Here is a 19,369-nt window from a genome sequence, read left to right as displayed (position 1 = left end):
AGAGTGTGGGAAGGAAGGAGGAGGGAGTCTCAGCAGGGGAACCGGAGCCGATGGGTGGGAGCCACTGAGGCCAGACTTCAGCTCCACTTCATAGTCACAGCAACCCCACGAGGAAGGGATGGCTGAGAGGTAATGAGTTCTCTGCCACTGGAGGTATGTAAAGTTGGTCTGCATATAACTTGGCCACACACTTGGGCTAAGAAAAGCCCTTTTCACACTGCCCCTAGATCCCAACTTTGCTCCCATTTTCCAGCCCCAGGAGATGGGGAGGAACTGGCTTCCAGGCCCTTTCTCCACCTTCATGCTCCACAGCCCCCAGGATTTCTCAATCCTGGCTGTTTGCTCTCTACCCCCTGGGGTGTAGCCCGGCCCTCTGTCCCCCTTGGAGCTGACAGCATGAGCTCATCAGGCAGCCCAAGGAGCCAGCGCGGGAAATTCTGAGTCACGGCAGAGCTTGAGGCCAGGACACCGGGCAGGGAGACGCTGCGGGAGGGGTCCTGGTGGGGGCTGCGGGGCTCTCGGGGGGCAGGTGGAGGGGGTCTGCGTGGTAGGGAACCTGGGCCACCGTGCTGGCCACTGGCTGAAGGGCAAGAAGGATGCTGTGTGTTGGGAAGGGCACGTGGAAGCTTCAGAACAGAACAGGAGGGTAGTTAATAACCCCAGTGACCACGAGGAGACGGGCACCCAGCAGGGACATGGATGTGGGAGACCACAGCCTGAGCCCCGTGGTGGCTCCTGCTTCCCACCCCCCTTCCAGTGATGCTCCAGCTTAATGAAACGAAACCTAAGTCTCCAGCAGCAGCAGACACCAAGCAAGGCCACGCTCCTCCTGTGGACACATGGACGTGGCCCCGGGGGCTGAGCGCGCCCTGCTCAGACGCCCACTGACCTCGCACGCTCGGGCCCAGGTCGCGGGCCCTGCCCCCCAACAATGGGAGGAAGAGGGGGCAGCTGGCTCTCACCTGTGTGTCACCTGGGACCCTCGCAGGCTGGACATGGTCTCCTCCAGGTTCTGTCGTAGATCCAGGACATTCTGCACCGTCCTCTTTCTCTGGGACTCCGGGTCTAGAGTGGGGAGAGAAGCTGGATGAGTGTAGAGGGCTCACTGCTGGGCCGGGAGGTGGCAGGTGACCATATCCCCAGGGGAGCGGTCCCGGGGGCACGAGGGTCTGCCTCTCGGGCCTTCCTAAGGGCCCTGGACATGCCCTGGAGTCCTGACGTCCCAGCCCTGGACGGGGGCTGCAGGCAACGGCCTTCAGTGTCCTCCCAGAGCCCCGCAAGACCACCCCAGCCTGGCGTCACTTTGGGGGGGCCCCGCTTCTCCCAGCAGAGGCCCCGGCCGGTCTGCCCGAAACCCCATCTCTGGAGATGTGTTGGTAAATGTTTAACAACCGGCTCTCGGAGGTGGGGATGCCGAAATGGGTAGTGCTGGCCAGTTTCTGGGGTATAAGTACCCCGCTGTGAGGCTGCCAACGTGATGTCGCCGACCCCAGAGTCAGGGGGAGGGACTGAGGGTTGGCTCTGGGAGCTGGTGTGAGCCAGCCCCAGGCTGGGAGCGTCTGCCGCTGGGGTCCAGGGGAGAGTTTGCCCAGAGCCCCCGAAACGCTGGCGGGCAGGGGGCGGTGAGCAACCATGTTCCGGGGCACGGGCTGAGCACAGGGCATCCAGACCCCAGGCCGGCGGTGTGAGCCCAGGTGAGGCTGTGTGGGTGCAGCCCCACTGCAGACCCCGCACGATCTGGGTCATGGAACCCAGCCTTGGTTTCCAGGCAGGACTTTAGCCTGGACAGAGGAGACTCCACCACAGCAGACAGAAATGTGCCCCATCGCCTTCCCAGGGCGTAAACATCCGAAAGCCTGAGGGTGCCGAGCATGGAGAGACTCAGGGACTTTGCCCTTCCCTCTGCCAATCCATCCAGGGAGCCTCGATGAAGCAGACACCACAGTCCACCCTGCTCCACGGCTTAGCGGGGACCTGGGACCCACAGTCACTGAATGCAAGCAGATCCCCCATTGCGTCCCTCAAAGGCACAACCCGTGGGAGAGTCACAGACCCACGGAGATGACAGCAAAGCAACGGGGAAAACCCCAGAGCTCTGACCTCGCAGGCTACCGGGCCCCCGATCCGGACCCTCGGGGGTCCTCGCCCCAGAGCCCACGGGCCCTCCCCCACCCAGACCCAGCAGGAGTGTGCAGCTCTGTTAGCTGCCGAAGGGGACGTTTCTGAGTCCCTTCAGGAGGCACATTTCCCCAAGACTAGGTCGGGCCGGCTGGCAGGCGGCTGCCCTGCCTGTCTGGTCAGCGAGGTGAGGGCTGCAGGAAGCCTTCCTAGAGCCTCGGAGGCACCTTTCCATAGAACCGGCTCCACGCGGAGCCCAGCCACCTCCCTCCCCTGGGGGCCTGGGGGCAGCCGGCAGGGAGGAGGGCAGGTCTCCTCGCACAGCACGCCTGGGGGCGCCAGTGCCTGTTTATCCTGGCAAGGGTCACGTGTGAGCTGCTCCGTGGCTGTGATGATGGCTTGGTGTGGAGAACAGACAGGGACCCTGTCTGTGTACGTATATTTCTAAAGCTTGCTCCTAAAAGGCCTATATGGGGACCAAGATGGGGGGTGCTCCTGGGCCAGGGCAATGCTTTCCACGGGTTTGGCAGAGGTGAGGGAAGAGGCGCACACGACTCTGAGGGGTGAGTGTCCCCGAGAGGAAGGGACCAAGGGTGACTCGGGGACCGTGTGTGCCAACCCCAGGCAGGCATCAGCGAGGTGGGGCCTCACAGCACGTGGGGGAGCTTTGTGCTGCTGCCCCATTTCACAGAGGAGAAACTGCGCCTCAGAGACAGGGTCCCACGCCTCACGTGGAGCACATGGCACAGCCGAGTCCAGGAATAAGCTCACACTTCTTTGCATCGGTCACAGGGCATCGCGGCATCGCCGGCACCAAGCCAGTGGTGGCACAGAGTAGGTGCTCGGTGACCGTCTCTAGAATGGATGGATGAGACCACAATAAAAACACATAAAAAGAGAATGGATGGATACGTGTCCCATTAGGAAAACGTCTTTTTTCCACAAGAGTCCTTGGAAGTGACTCAGTCCAACACGGTCACAGGAGGAACGGGAGGCTGAGGTCAGGGACGGGGGGCGGGGGGATGATTGGCTGGAGGTGCAGAAACGTATCAATGAGGAACATGTGGCATCAGGCTGCCGCCCCAGGTGTAAGTGGGCATGCGGGGGGGAGGCGGGGACAGAGCTGGGGACAAAGCTGGGGACAGAGCTGGGACAGGGCTGGGACAGGGTTGGGGACAGAGCTAGGGGGCCTGGCTCTGCTGTCTGCCCCAAGGCCTGGATAGTCTGCAGAGGTGCCACCCCACAGCTCCCTCCGAGCCCCAGCAGCGTCCCCTGGTGGCCATCTCGGGCATGCCACCCTGCTCGTCAAAGGCTCAGCTCAGGTGCAGCTGGTGGTGAGAGTCTGGCTGTGTCCACATTCTCAGGTGACAGGCCCATCTCTGGGGGTGCAGCGGGAGTCCCAGGACGAGAGGACTGAGCTGCATGTAAGGGAAGGCCTCTGTGGCTCAAGGAGCTGCAGACCCTGTGCCTAGGCCAGGCGTTGCGGGGAGGCGGGAGGAGGGCAATTTGATATTCACATCCCTGACCCCAGAAGCAAGTCTTTAAATTTTTAGCTTTAAAATATGAATAAGCTGCATTTGCAAAGGCATTCACCCCCCCACCCTACCCACCTCTGACCCCCAACCCATAACAAGCTTCACCCCTTTCCCACCGCAGGGATCAGAGATGGGGTGGGGAGGTAATCTGGGGCACACGTGACTTTGTGACAATGTTTTGTTGGCTGAGTCATGATGCCTCCATGCGTCTGTCAAATGCCAGGTCTGGGTATGGGGGAGAGGCTGCAGGAAATAGAGCGGCGGTGGGGGGAGCCCGGGAGCTCCTCTCCGGCCCCCGTGTGGGACAGGGACGCACTCAGGACACTCCCAGTCTATGTGGTACCTTCGTGCAAATGAGGAAAAGGGCCCCTCCAGTGTGACTCAGCTCCCGCCAGGGTCCTCGCTGTGGCCACAGAGCACACCTCTCCCCTGGGCTGGAGGCCCTGATCAGGACACACCTCACGGCCTCCCTCTGGAGGCCTGGCTTCTCAGCTCCTGCAGGACAGGGTCCACCAGCAAGAGGAGGGCGTGGTGCATGCCTGAGTGTGCATGTGTGCCTGTGTGTGTGCGCGTGCATGTACGTGTGTGTGAGAAGCAGGGCTGGGGGGAAGGCAGGGTGGGGATCCCAGCAGTCATGGGGTGACAAGGAGGTGGGGTGGGGAGCACCCTGCAAATGGAGCACCCTGCAAATGGAGCAGCCGGGAGGATGTGTGTGCTCTCTGAGCTCAGAAGACTCAACAGTCCTGCAACCCAGCCGTCACCACGGTAACGCACAGTCGCCACAAACAGCATCCTCCCAGCACGCGCGGGGGCGGTGTTTCTTATAGGAGACCACAGAGAGCCTGCTGTCTCCATCAGGAGTCCTTGGGGTAAGGACCGGCCACCAAGGAAACCTGACATCAGGTGTGCATGTGTGCACACACACACACACTCGTGCAAATGCACACAACACCCACTCACTGAGTGTGCACCACGTGGTGGGCTCAAGACTAGGCACTTCCCACGTCTGTGTGACTCCAAAGCTCTGTTCTTTCCACGACAACACAGGGCCTTAAACACGCACATACGCCTCCAGACACACACCTCCCCAGGGTCCAGCTGGCAGTCTGTGGAAACCCTCACATCAGAATCACGCACACTCCGCTCTGCCGTCCCAAAGACATGTGCACGGAGACAGTTGTGTGGATGTGTCCCCTGCCGCAGGTGTGGAAGCAAAAGAGCAGGGCACAGGGGTCACTGGAGCTGGAGACGGGGCGGCACCCTGGGAGGCTGATGGCAAACAGGGTCCCTTCTGCTCTGGAGTCAGAACCAGGGAAACAGGCTTCTGGAGGGCAAGACCGTGAACGGCCAAGACCCGGTGCAGGGGAGTGCCGTCGGGTGGTGCGGTAGAGGGAACGCAGAGCTTGAGGCAGCAAGGCCAAGGGCAGGTGCTGGCCACGCCCTCCCAGCATGTCTGACCTGGAGCGAGGCATCTCACCACTCCTCTGAGTTGTCCGCTCTATTAAAGGGAGAGAATAGCGTACCCGCCCGGTGGCACAGTCGGGAGAATTAAAGAGCTGAACCGGGTGCTTGGTGCCCAGGAGGTTCTCTGCACGAGGCAGCTCTAATGTGTCCAAAGGTACAGCCGGGGCGGGGCGGGCAGTGGGCACACGCAGACACCTGCGGGTGGCGGTGCCAATCCTGCAGGTGCAGCTCAGGTGGACCCCACCTTCTCCACTGGGATTCGCTCCCACGTGGAGGGGTCCCCAGGCCCACCTCCCCCTGCACTGCAGCGATGGTGCATCGTCCCCAGTCCCTGCGAGCCCGTCTCAGTCGTGGGAAGTGCTGGGACTCGGGGCCCTTCTTCGGCCTGTGATCTGAAACCTGACGTAATGGGCACGAGGATAAGGACCCCAAGAGATTTCGGGGCCTGCAGGAAGGAGGGTGGACCCAAATCTCCCCAAGTTCTGCCAGTGTTAATTACTGGCTGACAGGTGAAGCGCTGTAACTGCCTGGTGAACTCTTAATCACTTGCACTGCGTCTCGGAGCGTGTGTTCAGTTTAGCCCGGGGCAGGGCCTCCAGAGGACTGCATCTGTGTCCAGCCTCGAGACTAGCTCCTGTTCTGCGTGGCCGCACCAGGCGGGAACCGACAGGAATGGAAGTGGCTCAAGAGGAAGATGTTCACGTCCCGACATTTCAGAGCTCGGAAGAATCGTCTCGTGAATGGGAGAAAAAGCACATCGCTCCAGCCCAGAGAAGAAAGGCTTGGGAGCGCCACCAGGTGGGGGGTGGCAGGCCCAGTGGGCTCCTGGGCCAGGGCTCCCGCACCAGAGGCCTTGGACTGGCCGCTCTGTGTTGTCCTGGGGTCGATCGGCACGGAGGTGTGTCACCAGCAGGGGTGACTGCTGCATAAACTAACTGAGACAGTACAGAATAGATCCACCTAGAAATCCAGGCTAAAGGACCTGGGACAGGCAGGACAAAGCTTCTCACACACACACACACACCCTCTCTCTCAACAACTCCCAAAACGAAAACAAAAATCTCTCCTGACCCTATTAGATCCGAAGGGTAGCGTCCAAGTCTTCTCTAAATTATAAAATTCATCACAGCTTGGGCTCCCAGTACACGCAGGTCGAATACCGTTGTAAGAGCCAGTTACAAACACAAACTTCTCTCTGACAAAGTCATCTCCGGCTCTAGCCAGGGGTCCCCTTCCCGAGCAACATTTAGCAGGAGATCCTTGGGAGTCTGTGTCACCACACGACAAGCAGGGTCTGGGGATGATCGTTCTGTGTGGACACGCAGCCCCCACGTCTCTGGGAGTCTGACTCATTTCAAGGACACGACCTTCAAGGTCCAGCCCCGGAGGGCACCGTGGTCCCACCCCCGGTCCCCACATACGCCAGGTCTCCGCTCACAGCTCACAGGTCATACCAGGCGGGTTCTGCGGACTCTGAAAGCCAGTAACCCTGCCCTAGATGGACTGCCAGGGGCCTTGGCCTCTGCGTGAGGCTGGCACGGGGCTGAAACCGCAGACGACTAAGGACGCTGCACACAAACCTCCCTGCCCTCTGGCAGAACCCAGCAACCCCCCTTCACCTGCAGCCACTCCCCCACTCCTTTCCTCACCACCTTTTTGAGCCCAGAGGCCCCCGAGAGAGCCCGGAGTGGCCCTCCATGCAAGAAGCTCCCACCTTCACCACCGTGTGGGCGGGGACAGTTTATTCTTGTACTACTCTGGCCCCCCACGTAAGTCACAATACCGTCGGAGGCGGGTGTCACAGAGCCCTGCAGCGCGACCAATCCCGTGCTTCCTGCTGCCAGAGGGCTCCCGGGTCTCCTTCCTTGCTCCGGAGAAGCCTGAACCCTCTGGAGCAACGAGTGCCCGCCTGGAGCCCAGCAGTCAGGGGCCCCAGAGCACCCAGAAAGGGCCAGGACAACAAAGCAAGGTACCGGCCATGTGCTTGTGTGAGGCGAGGAAAGGAAACCAGGAGGGGCCAGAGAGGAGGGGCCAGAGTGGGGGCACGAAGGGTCTCCCCTGGCCCAGAATCACCAGGCAGGGGTCTGTGCAGATCCCCGACAGTTTTGATTTTGCTTGAGCGACTTGTCTCTGGTGGGCACTGGGCCAAGAGGAAGTGTGAGGCGGGGTGGAAGATGAGGGCGGTGGCTCGGGGCCAGTGGAGAGCTCCCTCTTGGTTTTCCCCGGGCACACGCTAGTCGGCTGTGGGGCCTCGGGTAACCTACCTCCCCTTCCTGGGCTTCAGTTTCTCTGTGGATTAAATAAGGCAGTTGGGGCTGGGCATACCCAAGGCCCGAACCAACTCCGACAGCCTGGCTGTGTAGCTCTGCTGTTGGCTAGAGCCTGTAAAAGCATCTTTCCTCCTCCCAGAGTGTGCTCAAGAGGCAGATGCCAGGGTATCACCCACAGAGGCTACGACTCAGCAGCTTGGAGACGGGGCCCAGGAATCTGCACCGCCCAAGCCCCCTCTGTGGGTGACGCGCTGGAGAAGGTAGCGCCTGGGAGATCCAGACGCCTCGCTGCAGGGCCGCCAGAACAGGCTGCCCATCGAGACCAGGGCTTCCATTTCCCGATGCCAGGCCGCCGGGCGGTGCGTCCCGGGCCTCCAGCTCGTCTGCTCCCTTGGCACAAACGCACTGCCCCTTCCCTGCGGAAGTGCACTCCCGCATCCCCAGGCCTCACGTGAGGGGCCCCCTCTGTCCCGCTCCTCTGGGGACGCCCTCCCCAGGCCACCCGACCGCGGCCTCACTGCGGAGACGGGCCGCCAGGGGGCGCTGCAGGGCCTCGGGCGCCGCCGGACGCTGCCGCAGTGCCGCCGGGCAGGCAGCGTCGGCTCCAGGCTCTGGGCGGGCAGCGCCCAGACGCTCTCGTTCCCTCTGCGTCCTGCTGAGCACAACCCCCTTCGCCTGGCTCTGCGCTCCGGGGCTAACATCCTCCCTGACCCCATCCTCCTTGGAGAACAGCCAAGGCTTCGCAGCACCCACTCTGGGGAGCCTGCCCGCTGGGATAGAGGCTGCAGTGCCTGGCTTCTGGGCACCCGCGGGCTCCGCTCGGCAAGCCTGGACGTGGGGCTAGAGTTTCGAGAGACCCGGCTGGCCTTTCCGCTGCAGGGGCTGCAGACGGAGTGCCTCTGGGGAGTGGAGCAGGCTTCCCATCCCTGCTCTGGCCTCACTTCTGCTCGGCAGTGTTCTCAGGCAAAAGCTGGCCTCATGAGGGAGGAGTCATCCCCGCCTCCCCGCATCGTGCCCAGCCCCGCCCTTTCTCGGAGGAGTGGCCGCCTCTCTGCAGCGGGCGAAGGGCGGCCCCCACGGCCGGCCGCTCGGTCAGCCCGGCTCCGCCTGCACTTGGAAGAGGGCTTGGACGGCAATCCTGCCACAGCTGCTGCTTCACGTCCAGCACCGTGTGCCTCAGAGAAAGACTTGCTGCTGGTCCAGGGCGGCCAGCGCCGAGGGCTAGGGAACCCGGAGAGGGTGCCCGCCTCCGGCTCTGTCTGGAGGGGTGCCGGCCTGCTCCTTTCTCTTCTGCCTCATTTCCCTCTGATCGTTAGGTTACAGGGTCAGAGCGTGGATTCTTGACGTGCTGAGCCTGCCCTCACTTAAAGACCTGAACTCCAGCCTGGGCGCAGAGGGCCAGCCTCCTGCCGACGATAGCCTGCCTGCCTCGCCCGGGGACGCGGCCGCCTTCCCTGACAGGCCCGGCTCTCCGGCCCTGTAACCCTCATGGTTCACTGGCAATGTTCTCACAGTGACGCGGCCCAGAACCTTCACGTGACACCCGGCTCCAATGAAGTCGCTGCTGCTGGGAGCGGAGTGGTTGTTATGGCAACAGTTCTCACATTAGCAAAGACCATCTGCAGGCAAAGGGGGGAGGGGAAGGAGGAGGCTGCGGGAGGGCTAGGGCTGGGCCCAGGTGTGGGCGACAATTGGAAGGGGCCCCGGGGGATTTCTGGTTGTGAAACTAGTAATGTTAGTGTCGCCTAACTGGGCTAAGTCCTCCGGCACCTGCCAGGCACGCTTCTACGGGCTTTTGCTCTGTAGCCCATGTAACTGTCACAACAGCCCTTTGAGATGGTCCAATTATCACGCCCATTTTACAGCTGAGAAAACTGAAGCCCAGAGAGGTTAAGTAAGCTGCCAAAGGCAGTAAAGCCAGGATCCCAACCAGATGGTCTGATTCTAGAGCTATCATTACCTGATATTACTGCGGCCATGATCCACAAATGGACATACGTATACAGTATGTTTATGGAGAGCTAACTCACAAAGCCTAACAGTCCCCCTTTTAAAGTGCACAATTCAGTGGGTTTTAGTACATCTGTAAAGTTGTACAGCCATTGCCACTATCTGATTCCAGAACATCGGTATCACCCCCAAAAGGAACCCCAGACCCATTAGCAATCTCCCCTTGCCCCAGCCCCGGATCTACCTTCTATCTCTGCGGATTTGCCTATCCTAGGCACGCCGTAGAAATGGAATCGTAAACACGTCGACTTTTGTGATCGGCTTCTTTAACTTTCAAGGCTCATTCCCGTATCACGTGTCAGTACTCCATGCCTTTTCGCGGCTGAGTAATTTTCCATTGTATGCATACACCCTATTTTACTTACCTGTTCATAATTTGATGGGCATGCGGGTCATTCTTGCCTGTTTTACGAATAAAACTGCCCTGACCCCTCATATCCAAACTTCGACACGGACAGAGGTTTTCATTTCTCTTGGATAAATGCCTAGGAGCGCAACACGGGCTCATACGTTAACTCTGTAACATCTGAGGAACCGCCAGGCTGCCTTCCGAAGTGGCTGCACCATCGTTCCCACCAGCGGCGTGCTAGGCCTCCGACCTCGCCGCGTCGTTTCCAACACTGGTTACTGTCTGTCTTTTTATTCTAGCCGTCCTGGTAGGTGTGAAGTGGTGTCTCACTGGAGATTTAATTTGCATTTCTCCAAGGACTCATGCAGTTGAGCATCTTTTATATTGAAATTAACTAAAATTAAATACAAATGAAGACTTCAGTTGCACCAGCCACACTTGGACTGCTCAGGAGCGTCACCCCTCATGCCGGCTGGTGACCACCACAGCAGAGAGAGGGCAACGCCATCACCCAGGAAGTCCTCCCGGGCAGCGCCGCCGAGCCCGCAGGCCTGGTCTGTACTAGAATCACGGCTTTTCCATAAGGTGTTTGCCTTCGCTGCACTTCGAGTTCAGCAAATCTACTTTACAAATGGGGCCCACCTTGAGGTTTGCAAGGCCCAGAGTGAGTCGGACAGAAAGCTAACAGAGCACAGCATCTGAGTCAGTGGCAGCCGAGGAGAGGGCGGGCTCCCCCTGCACTGCACACTCTCACTCCCCCTCCCACCCAAGTCCCCAACATCACTGCCTTTCCCAGGACCTACCAGTGGCCAAGTGACAAGAGGCACTGCCTCTGAAGGTGCCAGCCTTGCTGGGGGCGGGCGCCTCACACGTCAGTGCTACTGGCTGTAGCCCCCTCCCGGAGATCTCCAACCCGGACCTTCCAGTCTCCTCTGTAGATTCTGCCCCTCCTGGCTCCCAGGGAGGGGCCACACCACAGCGAGGGGACAGTCAGATGGACAGGCTAACACGGCCTTTGAAGCCCCACACAGGGGGCCTGCAGCCGACAGCCAGCACGGCCGTGGGAACTTCAGTAGGAATTTAATCTCCAGCCTCACTCCGCTCACCTGTAAAATGGGACGATGGCCCTGGGACAATGGCGACTGGGCTGCGGGTACAAGGTCGGCCAGCCTGTGTGCCAGCATGGAGGAGGGTGGACGGTAACACTCATCACGCATCAGAGCTGGCAGAAGCCTCAGAGGCCATTTGACAGAAGGAAGAACTGAGGCCCAGCAGAGCGGCAGTGACCTGGTCAGGATGTCAGAGCCATGCTAGGGGACAGGGGAGGTGGCCAGGCCTCAGGGAGGATTCCAGTGGGGACAGCTGGGGGCAGGGCATGGCCATGCAGGGCTGCCCGAAGGGGGAGGCCCTCTTCTAGGAGGCTCCCCACTTCCCCCAGCCCGGTGAGAACATCTGCTTCCCGTCAGACCTGTGCTCCGCCTGGTCCGGCCGCCTCCCCGGAGGTTTCCCATTTCTGAAAAAGCCTTCTATGTCACCGATCCCCTCGACCCTCTGCTGCCCCCCCCCACCCCCAGGGGGACCCTCAGGCTCAGCCCATCTGCCACCAACGCCTCCAGGGTAGCCCCACCACCCACCAAAAGGACCAGGCTTAACAAAGGCCAAGGCACGCCCCGCCCCCGAGGTTGGGCACAAGAGCAGCGAGGCTCATTTTAAAGAAGGCTTCAGATTTCAGGGTGCAGAGAAATGGGCACAAACCTGAGGGCGTCTGCTGGAGCCACTGAGGCGCAGGCAACGTCCTCTGAGGCAGGAAGGGAAGGGAACGGGTATCTACTTAGTGCCTCACGCGCTGAGCGCGGCACCAGAGCCTGAATGTACTTACCCCCCGCTTTACAGATGCCGGGCTCAGAGAGGCCGCTTAACTTCCTAAGGTCACACAGCTTGTGTTAAGTAGGAATCTGAATCCAAGTCTGACTCTGAAGTCCATGCTTTTCCCAAAATAAATTATAACTGACAATGAGGACAACGGAGCAGGACATGCCCAGAGGCCCTTCCCGACCGGCAGGCTGGGATGGGGCACCTTACAGGTCACAGGAAGAGGCCCCTCCTGCTCTGCTCTGGGAACGCAGGAGGGCAGGGCTGCCAGGAGGCTGGGGGAGTAGGCCTCGGGCCAGGCCAGCGTCTCTCTACCTCCAGGACTTGGGGCCGCGGCCAGTCCGCTTGCTGGCAGGCAGGTCCTGCCCAACACTTCCTCGAGGGACCCCTCTCTCCCGCTGGGCTTTGTCCCAGTTCTGGAACCTGCGGGTCATCTGGCCTGGGAAGAACCTTCCTAGAGCGTCTGGCAGGCAGGCTGTGTGGCCCGCTTGCCAAGACTGTGACTGTGCTCTGGGCCATGAGACCCTCCGAGCTCCCCGTCTCCAGCCGGGAGCCTGGGAACCTGCTGCGGCCAAAGCAGAGCTCCAACACCCTCTCCCTCCCCCGCCCCCGCCCCGCCCCCAGCAGCCGGCCTGCCCCTGGAGGAGCCGGCTAGTCCCTACACACTGGAAGGGTGGGCTTCAGAGCTCCTGCACAGCCTCTTCTGGGCCTTTCTGGGCCTCGGTTTCTCCTTCGAGAGCGGGTCGGCCGGTCCCCACAGCCTGATGCAGCGGGAGGGGAAGCGAGGGATGAGCAGGGAAGGGCTCATGCGCGGTGCGCCGCGGCCCCTCCTCCGGGAGGGCCAGCCTCAGCTCCCGCCTGGTCCCGGGCCCGGCCGGGGTGAGGCGGGGGTCACTCTGGAGAGCCTTGGACCCACTCAATGTGAGGCCAGGGAGGGTCAGGGAGAGGCAGCGGGGACACCGGGCCTTATTTCAGCCATCACCCAATCCCCGCAGGGCCCGGGCTGCAGCCGCTAAGCGGCTTAGGACTGGTCACCACTTGAATGGAACCAAATTCCCAGGGAAAATCCCCCTGGGGAGCGTCGCAGGTCTGTGCACTATGAGGACACACCCTTCCAGTGGGGAGCCCCGTCTCGGCTCGTCCGCACACCCCACGTCCCCACTGTGTGAGGTTCTCGGAAGAACCCAACAGGCCTTCCTTCTGCTGGGGCCTTCTAGAAGGGCAGAGAGGGGCGAGCGCTGAGCTGAGTGAGTTCCAGCTTGGGCCGGGAACCACACTCAGGGCTCAGGAGGGCGGCCGGCGGAGGCCAGCCTTTCTGCAGGAGCCCTCGCGGCTGGAGGACGGGGCTGGGCAGGGAGTGGGTGCGCGCAGCGGTGCAGAGAGGCCCCCTCAGGGGGGCCAGTGTCCTTTGCTTTCATCCTCCCCCCTGTGCAAGGAAACGTCCTGGACCCACCAGGCCAGAGCAGGAGGCCTGAGCGCAGAGAGGCTGGGGCAGGGCTGGGCCCGGAGGGAGGGTCTCCTGAGGAGAGGGGGGACCCGGAAAGTAAAGCCCCGAGGGCCTGGCCGGGCTCGCCTCCTGGAAACAGGCAGGCCCTCTGGCAGAAACGAGCTCACCTGACCCTCTACCGTGGAAGCAATACACTTAACGTGTATTAAGTGCCTACTGTGTGCCAGGTCCCTTCACGGTTCTGACGCCATTTAAGCCCTGTGCCGATCCTGTGAGGTGGACACCAGGAGAGCGGGTTCTGCAGCTCGGGATGAGGACCCGGCCCCTCTGAGCCCAGCACCACTCTGGGGACTGCATCCCACCCATCACAGATCTTCAGTGATAAAGCATCCAACAGAACACAGGGCCCGGGGAACACGGACCCCCCTCCCAAGTGGCTTCTAATGTCTGTCAGGGGATGGACCTGTTCTCAGGGACGTGATTCTGATGGCCAATAAAGACCACCATCCCAGGGCTCGTCCATGGCCTGGCTCAGCCTGCTGGCGGTCCAGGCCACCATCTCCTTGCAGATGACCCTCAGCCCAGCGAGGGCAGGAAGGCCCAGCAGCTGGTGAGCCCTGCCCCTTCTCGGGACTCATCCGTCATTAATGAGACGGAGGGTGCAGAGGGCTCGCCCCAGGCTCAGAAGGAGGGATGGGAGGAGAGATGGACCCAGCCGTGCCCGGGTCCAGCACCAGTCAGCACTTCACTGCTGTCTCCTTCAAAGGACAAAGGGAGCCCCTGGCCCTCCGCTTTCCTGCCCGGTGCCCTCGCTCCCCATTACAGCAAGCAGCTCCCCTCTGCCCCCACTTCTCAACGGGGGGTGGCCCAGTGAAGACTTGGGGCTCTGCCCTCCCCCAGCTCTCCGTGCTCCCACGGCTGGTGGTTGCCATGGGAACAGCGGGCCAGGGCTCCTGGGGACCAGGGTGAACAGACTTGACTGAACTGATGTCTGTGTGTCTCCCCTCCCCCATGGGGGAAAGAATGCAGCACAGGAGTGCCAGGCCCAGGCCGGAGGCCGGGGAGGGGCTCAGGTGGCTTCAGACAGACGCTGCTCCCACCCCACAGACCAAGGAGTCACAGGCCACGCCATTCACGCCACGTGAGACCTCAGTGCCTCTCAGATGCCATTCGAGCCCTCGGCCTGGCGTTCAAGGCCCTCTACGGGAGGTAGCCTGATTTTCCACCGTTACTTCCTAGCCTGTGGGTAGAAGTCACTCGTCCTGCCCTCAGGTCCCTGCTGGGGCCCGGGCAGACTTGTCCACGGCCTCTGCGCCCCACTTCTGTCCACACCTCTTCACTGTCTGTCCGCCTCCGGGGCAGAGACCATAGCTCTCCATCCCAAACGCCTAGCACCTGCCAGGTGTGGCAGGTTCTCCATAAAGCCTACCGCACATACGTCCTCTGCCATGCCTGTCCTGCCTCAAGGGACTCTCGGGTTCACAGAGGGGCAGGGAGGCAGCCTCCTGTCCCCAGGTGCCCCCAACAGCCGGCCCCTCCCGCCCTGCCGCCCCATCTTCCTGGCTCGGGTCCTCCAGGAGGCTTCCACGCCAGCCCCGCTCCACTCCCCACACACCTTCTGGATTCCTGCCTCCGCCTCAGCAGCTCCCCCTCTACCCTGCTCCCACCCACGGGCAGGCTTTGAGGACACCCCACTGTCCCGTCACACTCGGGGCGCTTGTCTTCATGTCCCTGCTCAGACACAAATCAGAGGGAAACGGCTCCCTAACACCATAAACGCTTTCCGTGGAGCTCAGGAATTCACTCTAAAGATTGTCCTGTGTTTTCCAGGCCACTATAAACTCCCGTTACCCGGGAGCCGCCGTGATCCTCCCTGGGAAGGCAGACATATATTTTACTGGACATACGGCTCTTTAACACGCATTGAAAAAAAGCTCCAATGAAACTCTCCATCCCAGACTCGTGAAGCTGGGGCTCCAGGGACCCCTTCCCTGCAAGGGTCCCGACAGCCTCCCAGGGCCGGCTCTCAGGTGAGCCTCCTTGGACTCCCAGGGTGCAGTCTCCCTGACATAGCCCTCTCAACTTGCCATCAGCCGGCTGCTTGGGGACACCCTTCAGCTGTTGCCGTGTCCCCTCTGCACCTCGAGGGTCCAGAACACGGGCTCATCAAGCAAGCGAGTAAGCCATGAGCCAGCAGGGAGGAGAGAGGAGGACCCAGCCCCTCACGGCTCCACGCCCAAGAGGAAGATGCAGCCCAGGGGACATGCAACACGCACGTGTGACCCGGGACCAAGAACGGACGGCGCGCTCCGTTCCAGGGTCTTCGGGCGGGTACGCTGCTCCCCGATTCTGCAGTTAGAGCCCGGAATGTAGCCAGGGAGGGCAAAGCAGGTGACGTCTGAGGCTCCAACTCCAAACAAGGGATGACTTCTGAAGGGCTGTGTTCAGACGTACTCCAGGGCCCAAAACACCCTTCCAGGTCTGCCAAGAAGGGGTGCTGTGGTCAGTCAGTGGAGGCTTTAGGAGACAGGCAGCTGGCTCTATTCTTAAGGGTCCTCAGAACAAGGCCTCCTACAGCTTCCTGAGCTAGAGCTGCAAAGCCGCGGTCTTGCTACTCACCCCCGGGACAGGGAGCGGGCGGCCTGCACCCCTTGTGCCCTCGCACGGTGCTGGTCTGTCACCTGGGACACCTGCACCCCGTGAGCACCTGCACCCTGTGAGCACACGCTGAGCACCCCTGCATCAAACACCGGGCTAGACTCCAGCCATAAAAGACTGAAAAAAACCAACCAACCAAACAAACAAAGACTGTTTTCTTGGTTTGGTCCCCACAGCTCCTCTTCCAGGGAGCCTTCCCTGATGATGCCCCGACCCAGACTTCATCGCACTTGCCACGGGGGCTGAGCACACCACTTGCACCTCTATCACTACGTTCTCAACTGCGGGTGGTGTTGGAAATGTCTGGAGACGTTTTTGATTGTTACAGCCTGGGATGGGACGCTCCTGGCATCCAGTGGGGAGAAGCCAGGGATGCTGCTAAACATCGTACAACACACAGGACAGCCCACCTCCAACCAAGAGCTATCTGGCCCTAAAGGTTAACAGTGCCGAGGCAGGCCTGTCACAGCACTGTTAACCTTGAGGCCCCCCATCTCCATTGCCTAGATTTTAAGGCCCTTGGGGGCACGATCCATGGACTGTAACATCTGGAGTTGCTCACGCCAGGTAACAGAGGGTCCAGAACCCCCCTGAATGTATAGCAAGATCTTGTACCCAAGTGCGATGATCATTTTTCCGGGGAGAGGAATCTGAGACCAGAAAGGTTTAGAGATGCTGACCTGGGGCCCCGCCTGGCGGCTCGGACAAGCCACTGTGCAGACGGTGGACAGTCCCCGGGGGACCAGACTCCCCTCACCCCCAGGTGCTCTGGGGCCACAGACACAGCTTCCATTACCGCTCAGACCTCTCCCCGAACTGGGGTTGCGATTCTGATCAGAAAGGGCAGCTCAGCCAGCAGAGCTCCCCTCCCTGGGTTCCACCATCTGCCTCCACTCAGAGTTGAAGACTATTAAATTATGCAAAGTAAGTTCTGACAAAAAGGAGGGCCTTGGCCTTAAAACTCCTGGAGGAACCCCCCGTTCAGCGGGTGTGCTGGGATTAACTCCTTCTCAGAGGCCCTTGAAGACCCACCCGTTCATCTGTTGGTTGGTCACGTAGCTCACACCCACTGCCCCTCACGTTCCCATGGGATAAACCAAGGCCTTAACCTCAAGGTCGGGGGAGCAGGCAGCACGTCTAGGGGCCCAGGCCCCAGCCTGTGCTGCTCCCCAACCAGCTTCCTCGTTAATGGAGACAGACTTTATCAAAACAAGAAAATTCCATTCCATCAAGACAGGGACAGGAGAGGGAGAGAAAAGGACATTTGACCCCCCCCCCCCGCTGTCAGCCTGAGACCCTAATGAACCCTTTGCTTCCGAAGACGATTATCAAACAGAATAATTCATCGCTAGAGATTAATTGGACTAATCACGTTGCCTTTCAGCATCCCCTGAATAATTATTTTCTACAGGGCGGTGTCAGTGATAATTGTGTGATATTGGAGCCTCTTCCCCCAGTGAAAGGCCCGCAGAAAGGGATCCCTGGCTCTGAGCGGTGGGATGGCTCCGTCTCAGCTCTGATCTGGTTAGAAGGTGCCTGTATTTCACGTGGAAGCTCTTTTTTTCAGGGAAATATTACCACGTCTAATAACCTTCCCCCACCCTCACTCAGCATGTTCTCAGAACACCCTGCTCTTCCCAGGATGTTCTCCTTGATGTCATGGGGTCAGGGAGCCCATGAGCTGTGGGACCCCCTCCCCCCCAGGGGGACATGCACTTGCCCCACAAGCCTGCCAGCGCCCCTTCTCCGGCACCGCTCCCCCCCACAGCCACCCTCAGCCCACCCGCGACCCAGAGCCCCCAGACCCCTACGCATCAGGACAACCTGCTCTACTCCGACGCTCCTGCCTTCTCTCCCTCTTTAAGAGTCGACAACCTTGTTATGTGAATAACTACAGAGGCTGAGTGCACAGCAAAAGAATCTAGTGTTTAAGTAACACGACGAGGTTAATGTGACACAGGTAATAAGCTGCACTGTCACTTTCCTGTTCTGGGGCGATTAGATATACAATGGCGGGGCAGTCATTCTCCTAACTGCGTAGCAGAATGAGGGATGCTTAGGGCAGCACCGTCAGAGGTGGCTATGGGACAATACGACCCCTGGTTCCCACCTCCTCCCATCCAAGGAAGCGCTTTGGAGAAACCGGCTTTTCCCCTCATTCTCCCCATCAGCCTCTGGTCTGCAAATTAAGTCGGTTTTAGGAGGGGTGGGGACCACGTTAGTTCTACGGCTCCAGGCTACCCTGAACCCATATCCAGGGTGGGTAGGTGGTAGCTTTAGAATCAGACAGATCTGAGTTTGAATCCTGACTCAGCTAAGAGTAAGCCAAGAATGTAAGCCAAGAATCTTAATGTTCAGGAGTCTCATTTTTTAACTTCCCCTGCAAAATGGAAGGAATTAAATATCTACTTCTTAGGGTTATTGGGATGATTAAATCAGATAACACCTGTTAAGTCTTAGCACAGAGTAGGTACTCAAATAGTAGCAGTTATTATTACTATTGTTATTATTACTGGAAGTGGGAAAGCCTATCCATCCGTCTTTGGTTATAAACCTAGGGGTCTGCAGAGGGTCCTCAGCTTTAAGGTCTTACCAGCCCTCCCCCTTAATGGAGGACAGTGCCGGAGGACGTAACACTCGTTTCCACTCCCTTTGCTTGGAGATGGATAGATGTGTCTACTAGGTTGCGTGGTGATATGATTTCAGGGAAGACAAATCCTGCCCCAGGATTTTTTTTTTTTTTTTTTTTTTTTTAGAGCAGTCTATAAAACTGTCCTGTAGTAGCTGCCTAGACTCAATCAGGGAAATACATCTGGTTATAGACTGATGTTAAAACTCTTAGAGCGAGGGTCATTGGTTAATCCGTGGAGTAATTTATATAATACTGTGTATACTGGCAAAGGAGACCTTCCTAAAAACTGTGCGGTGGGGCTTCCCTGGTGGCGCAGTGGTTGGGAATCTGCCTGCTAATGCAGGGGACACGGGTTCGAGCCCTGGTCTGGGAAGATCCCGCATGCCACGGAGCAACTGGGCCCGTGAGCCACAACTACTGAGCCCGCGCGTCTGGAGCCTGTGCTCCACAACGGGAGAGGCCACGACAGTGAGAGGCCCGCGTACCGCGATGATGAGCGGCCCCCGCTCGCCGCAACTAGAGGAAGCCCGCTCGCAGAAACGAAGACCCAACGCAGCAAAAATAAATAAATTAATTAATTAATTAATTAAAAAAAACAAAAACAAAAAAAAAACTGTGTGGTTATAAAAACTTCCCAAGGGAGAAAAGGAAGGGCATTTAGGAAGAACCATGCAAGGAGCTGAAAGGTTTCTGTTAATGGGTAACTATGCATAATCGCAGAATACCTTCCAAACGGGAAGGGGCTTCTCAATTGAGTGACAGATCAGCTGCCGCTGGAGCCTTCTGCAGGGCAGCAAATGGGAGCCCCCTCCTGCCCTGGCTTTTCCTCCGGAGGGTAGCGGGAAGGTATGAGCTGGTGGGGAGGCAGGCTGCAGGGCAAAAAGAAAAGGACAGACTGCGGCCAGGAAGCAATCTTGGGGCTCCTTAGGAGGCAAAGATGGCAGGATGAGTAGCCAGAGAAAAGTCTACTTACAAAAGCTCCTGAAATAAGCAGGTGGATTGGGGGTGGGGGGT

At 59.6% G+C, this 19,369-nt stretch overlaps 1 protein-coding gene across 1 annotated transcript in view; it reads right to left on the bottom strand.

The window, feature by feature from the left end:
- NAV1 (neuron navigator 1) overlaps positions 1–19,369 on the bottom strand; it is a 132,935-nt gene that overhangs the window by 85,583 nt on the left and 27,983 nt on the right. The window contains 1 exon segment of the mRNA XM_007456145.1: positions 963–1,065. Coding sequence (XP_007456207.1) covers positions 963–1,065 — 103 coding nt within the window.

This window comes from Lipotes vexillifer, unplaced genomic scaffold, assembly GCF_000442215.2.
Source record: "Lipotes vexillifer unplaced genomic scaffold, Lipotes_vexillifer_v1.1 scaffold1201, whole genome shotgun sequence".
In the NCBI taxonomy this organism is placed as follows: Eukaryota; Metazoa; Chordata; class Mammalia; order Artiodactyla; family Lipotidae; genus Lipotes; species Lipotes vexillifer.
The sequence above is the reverse complement of the archived record's forward strand: the minus strand, read 5'-3'. Positions and strand labels throughout refer to the sequence as shown.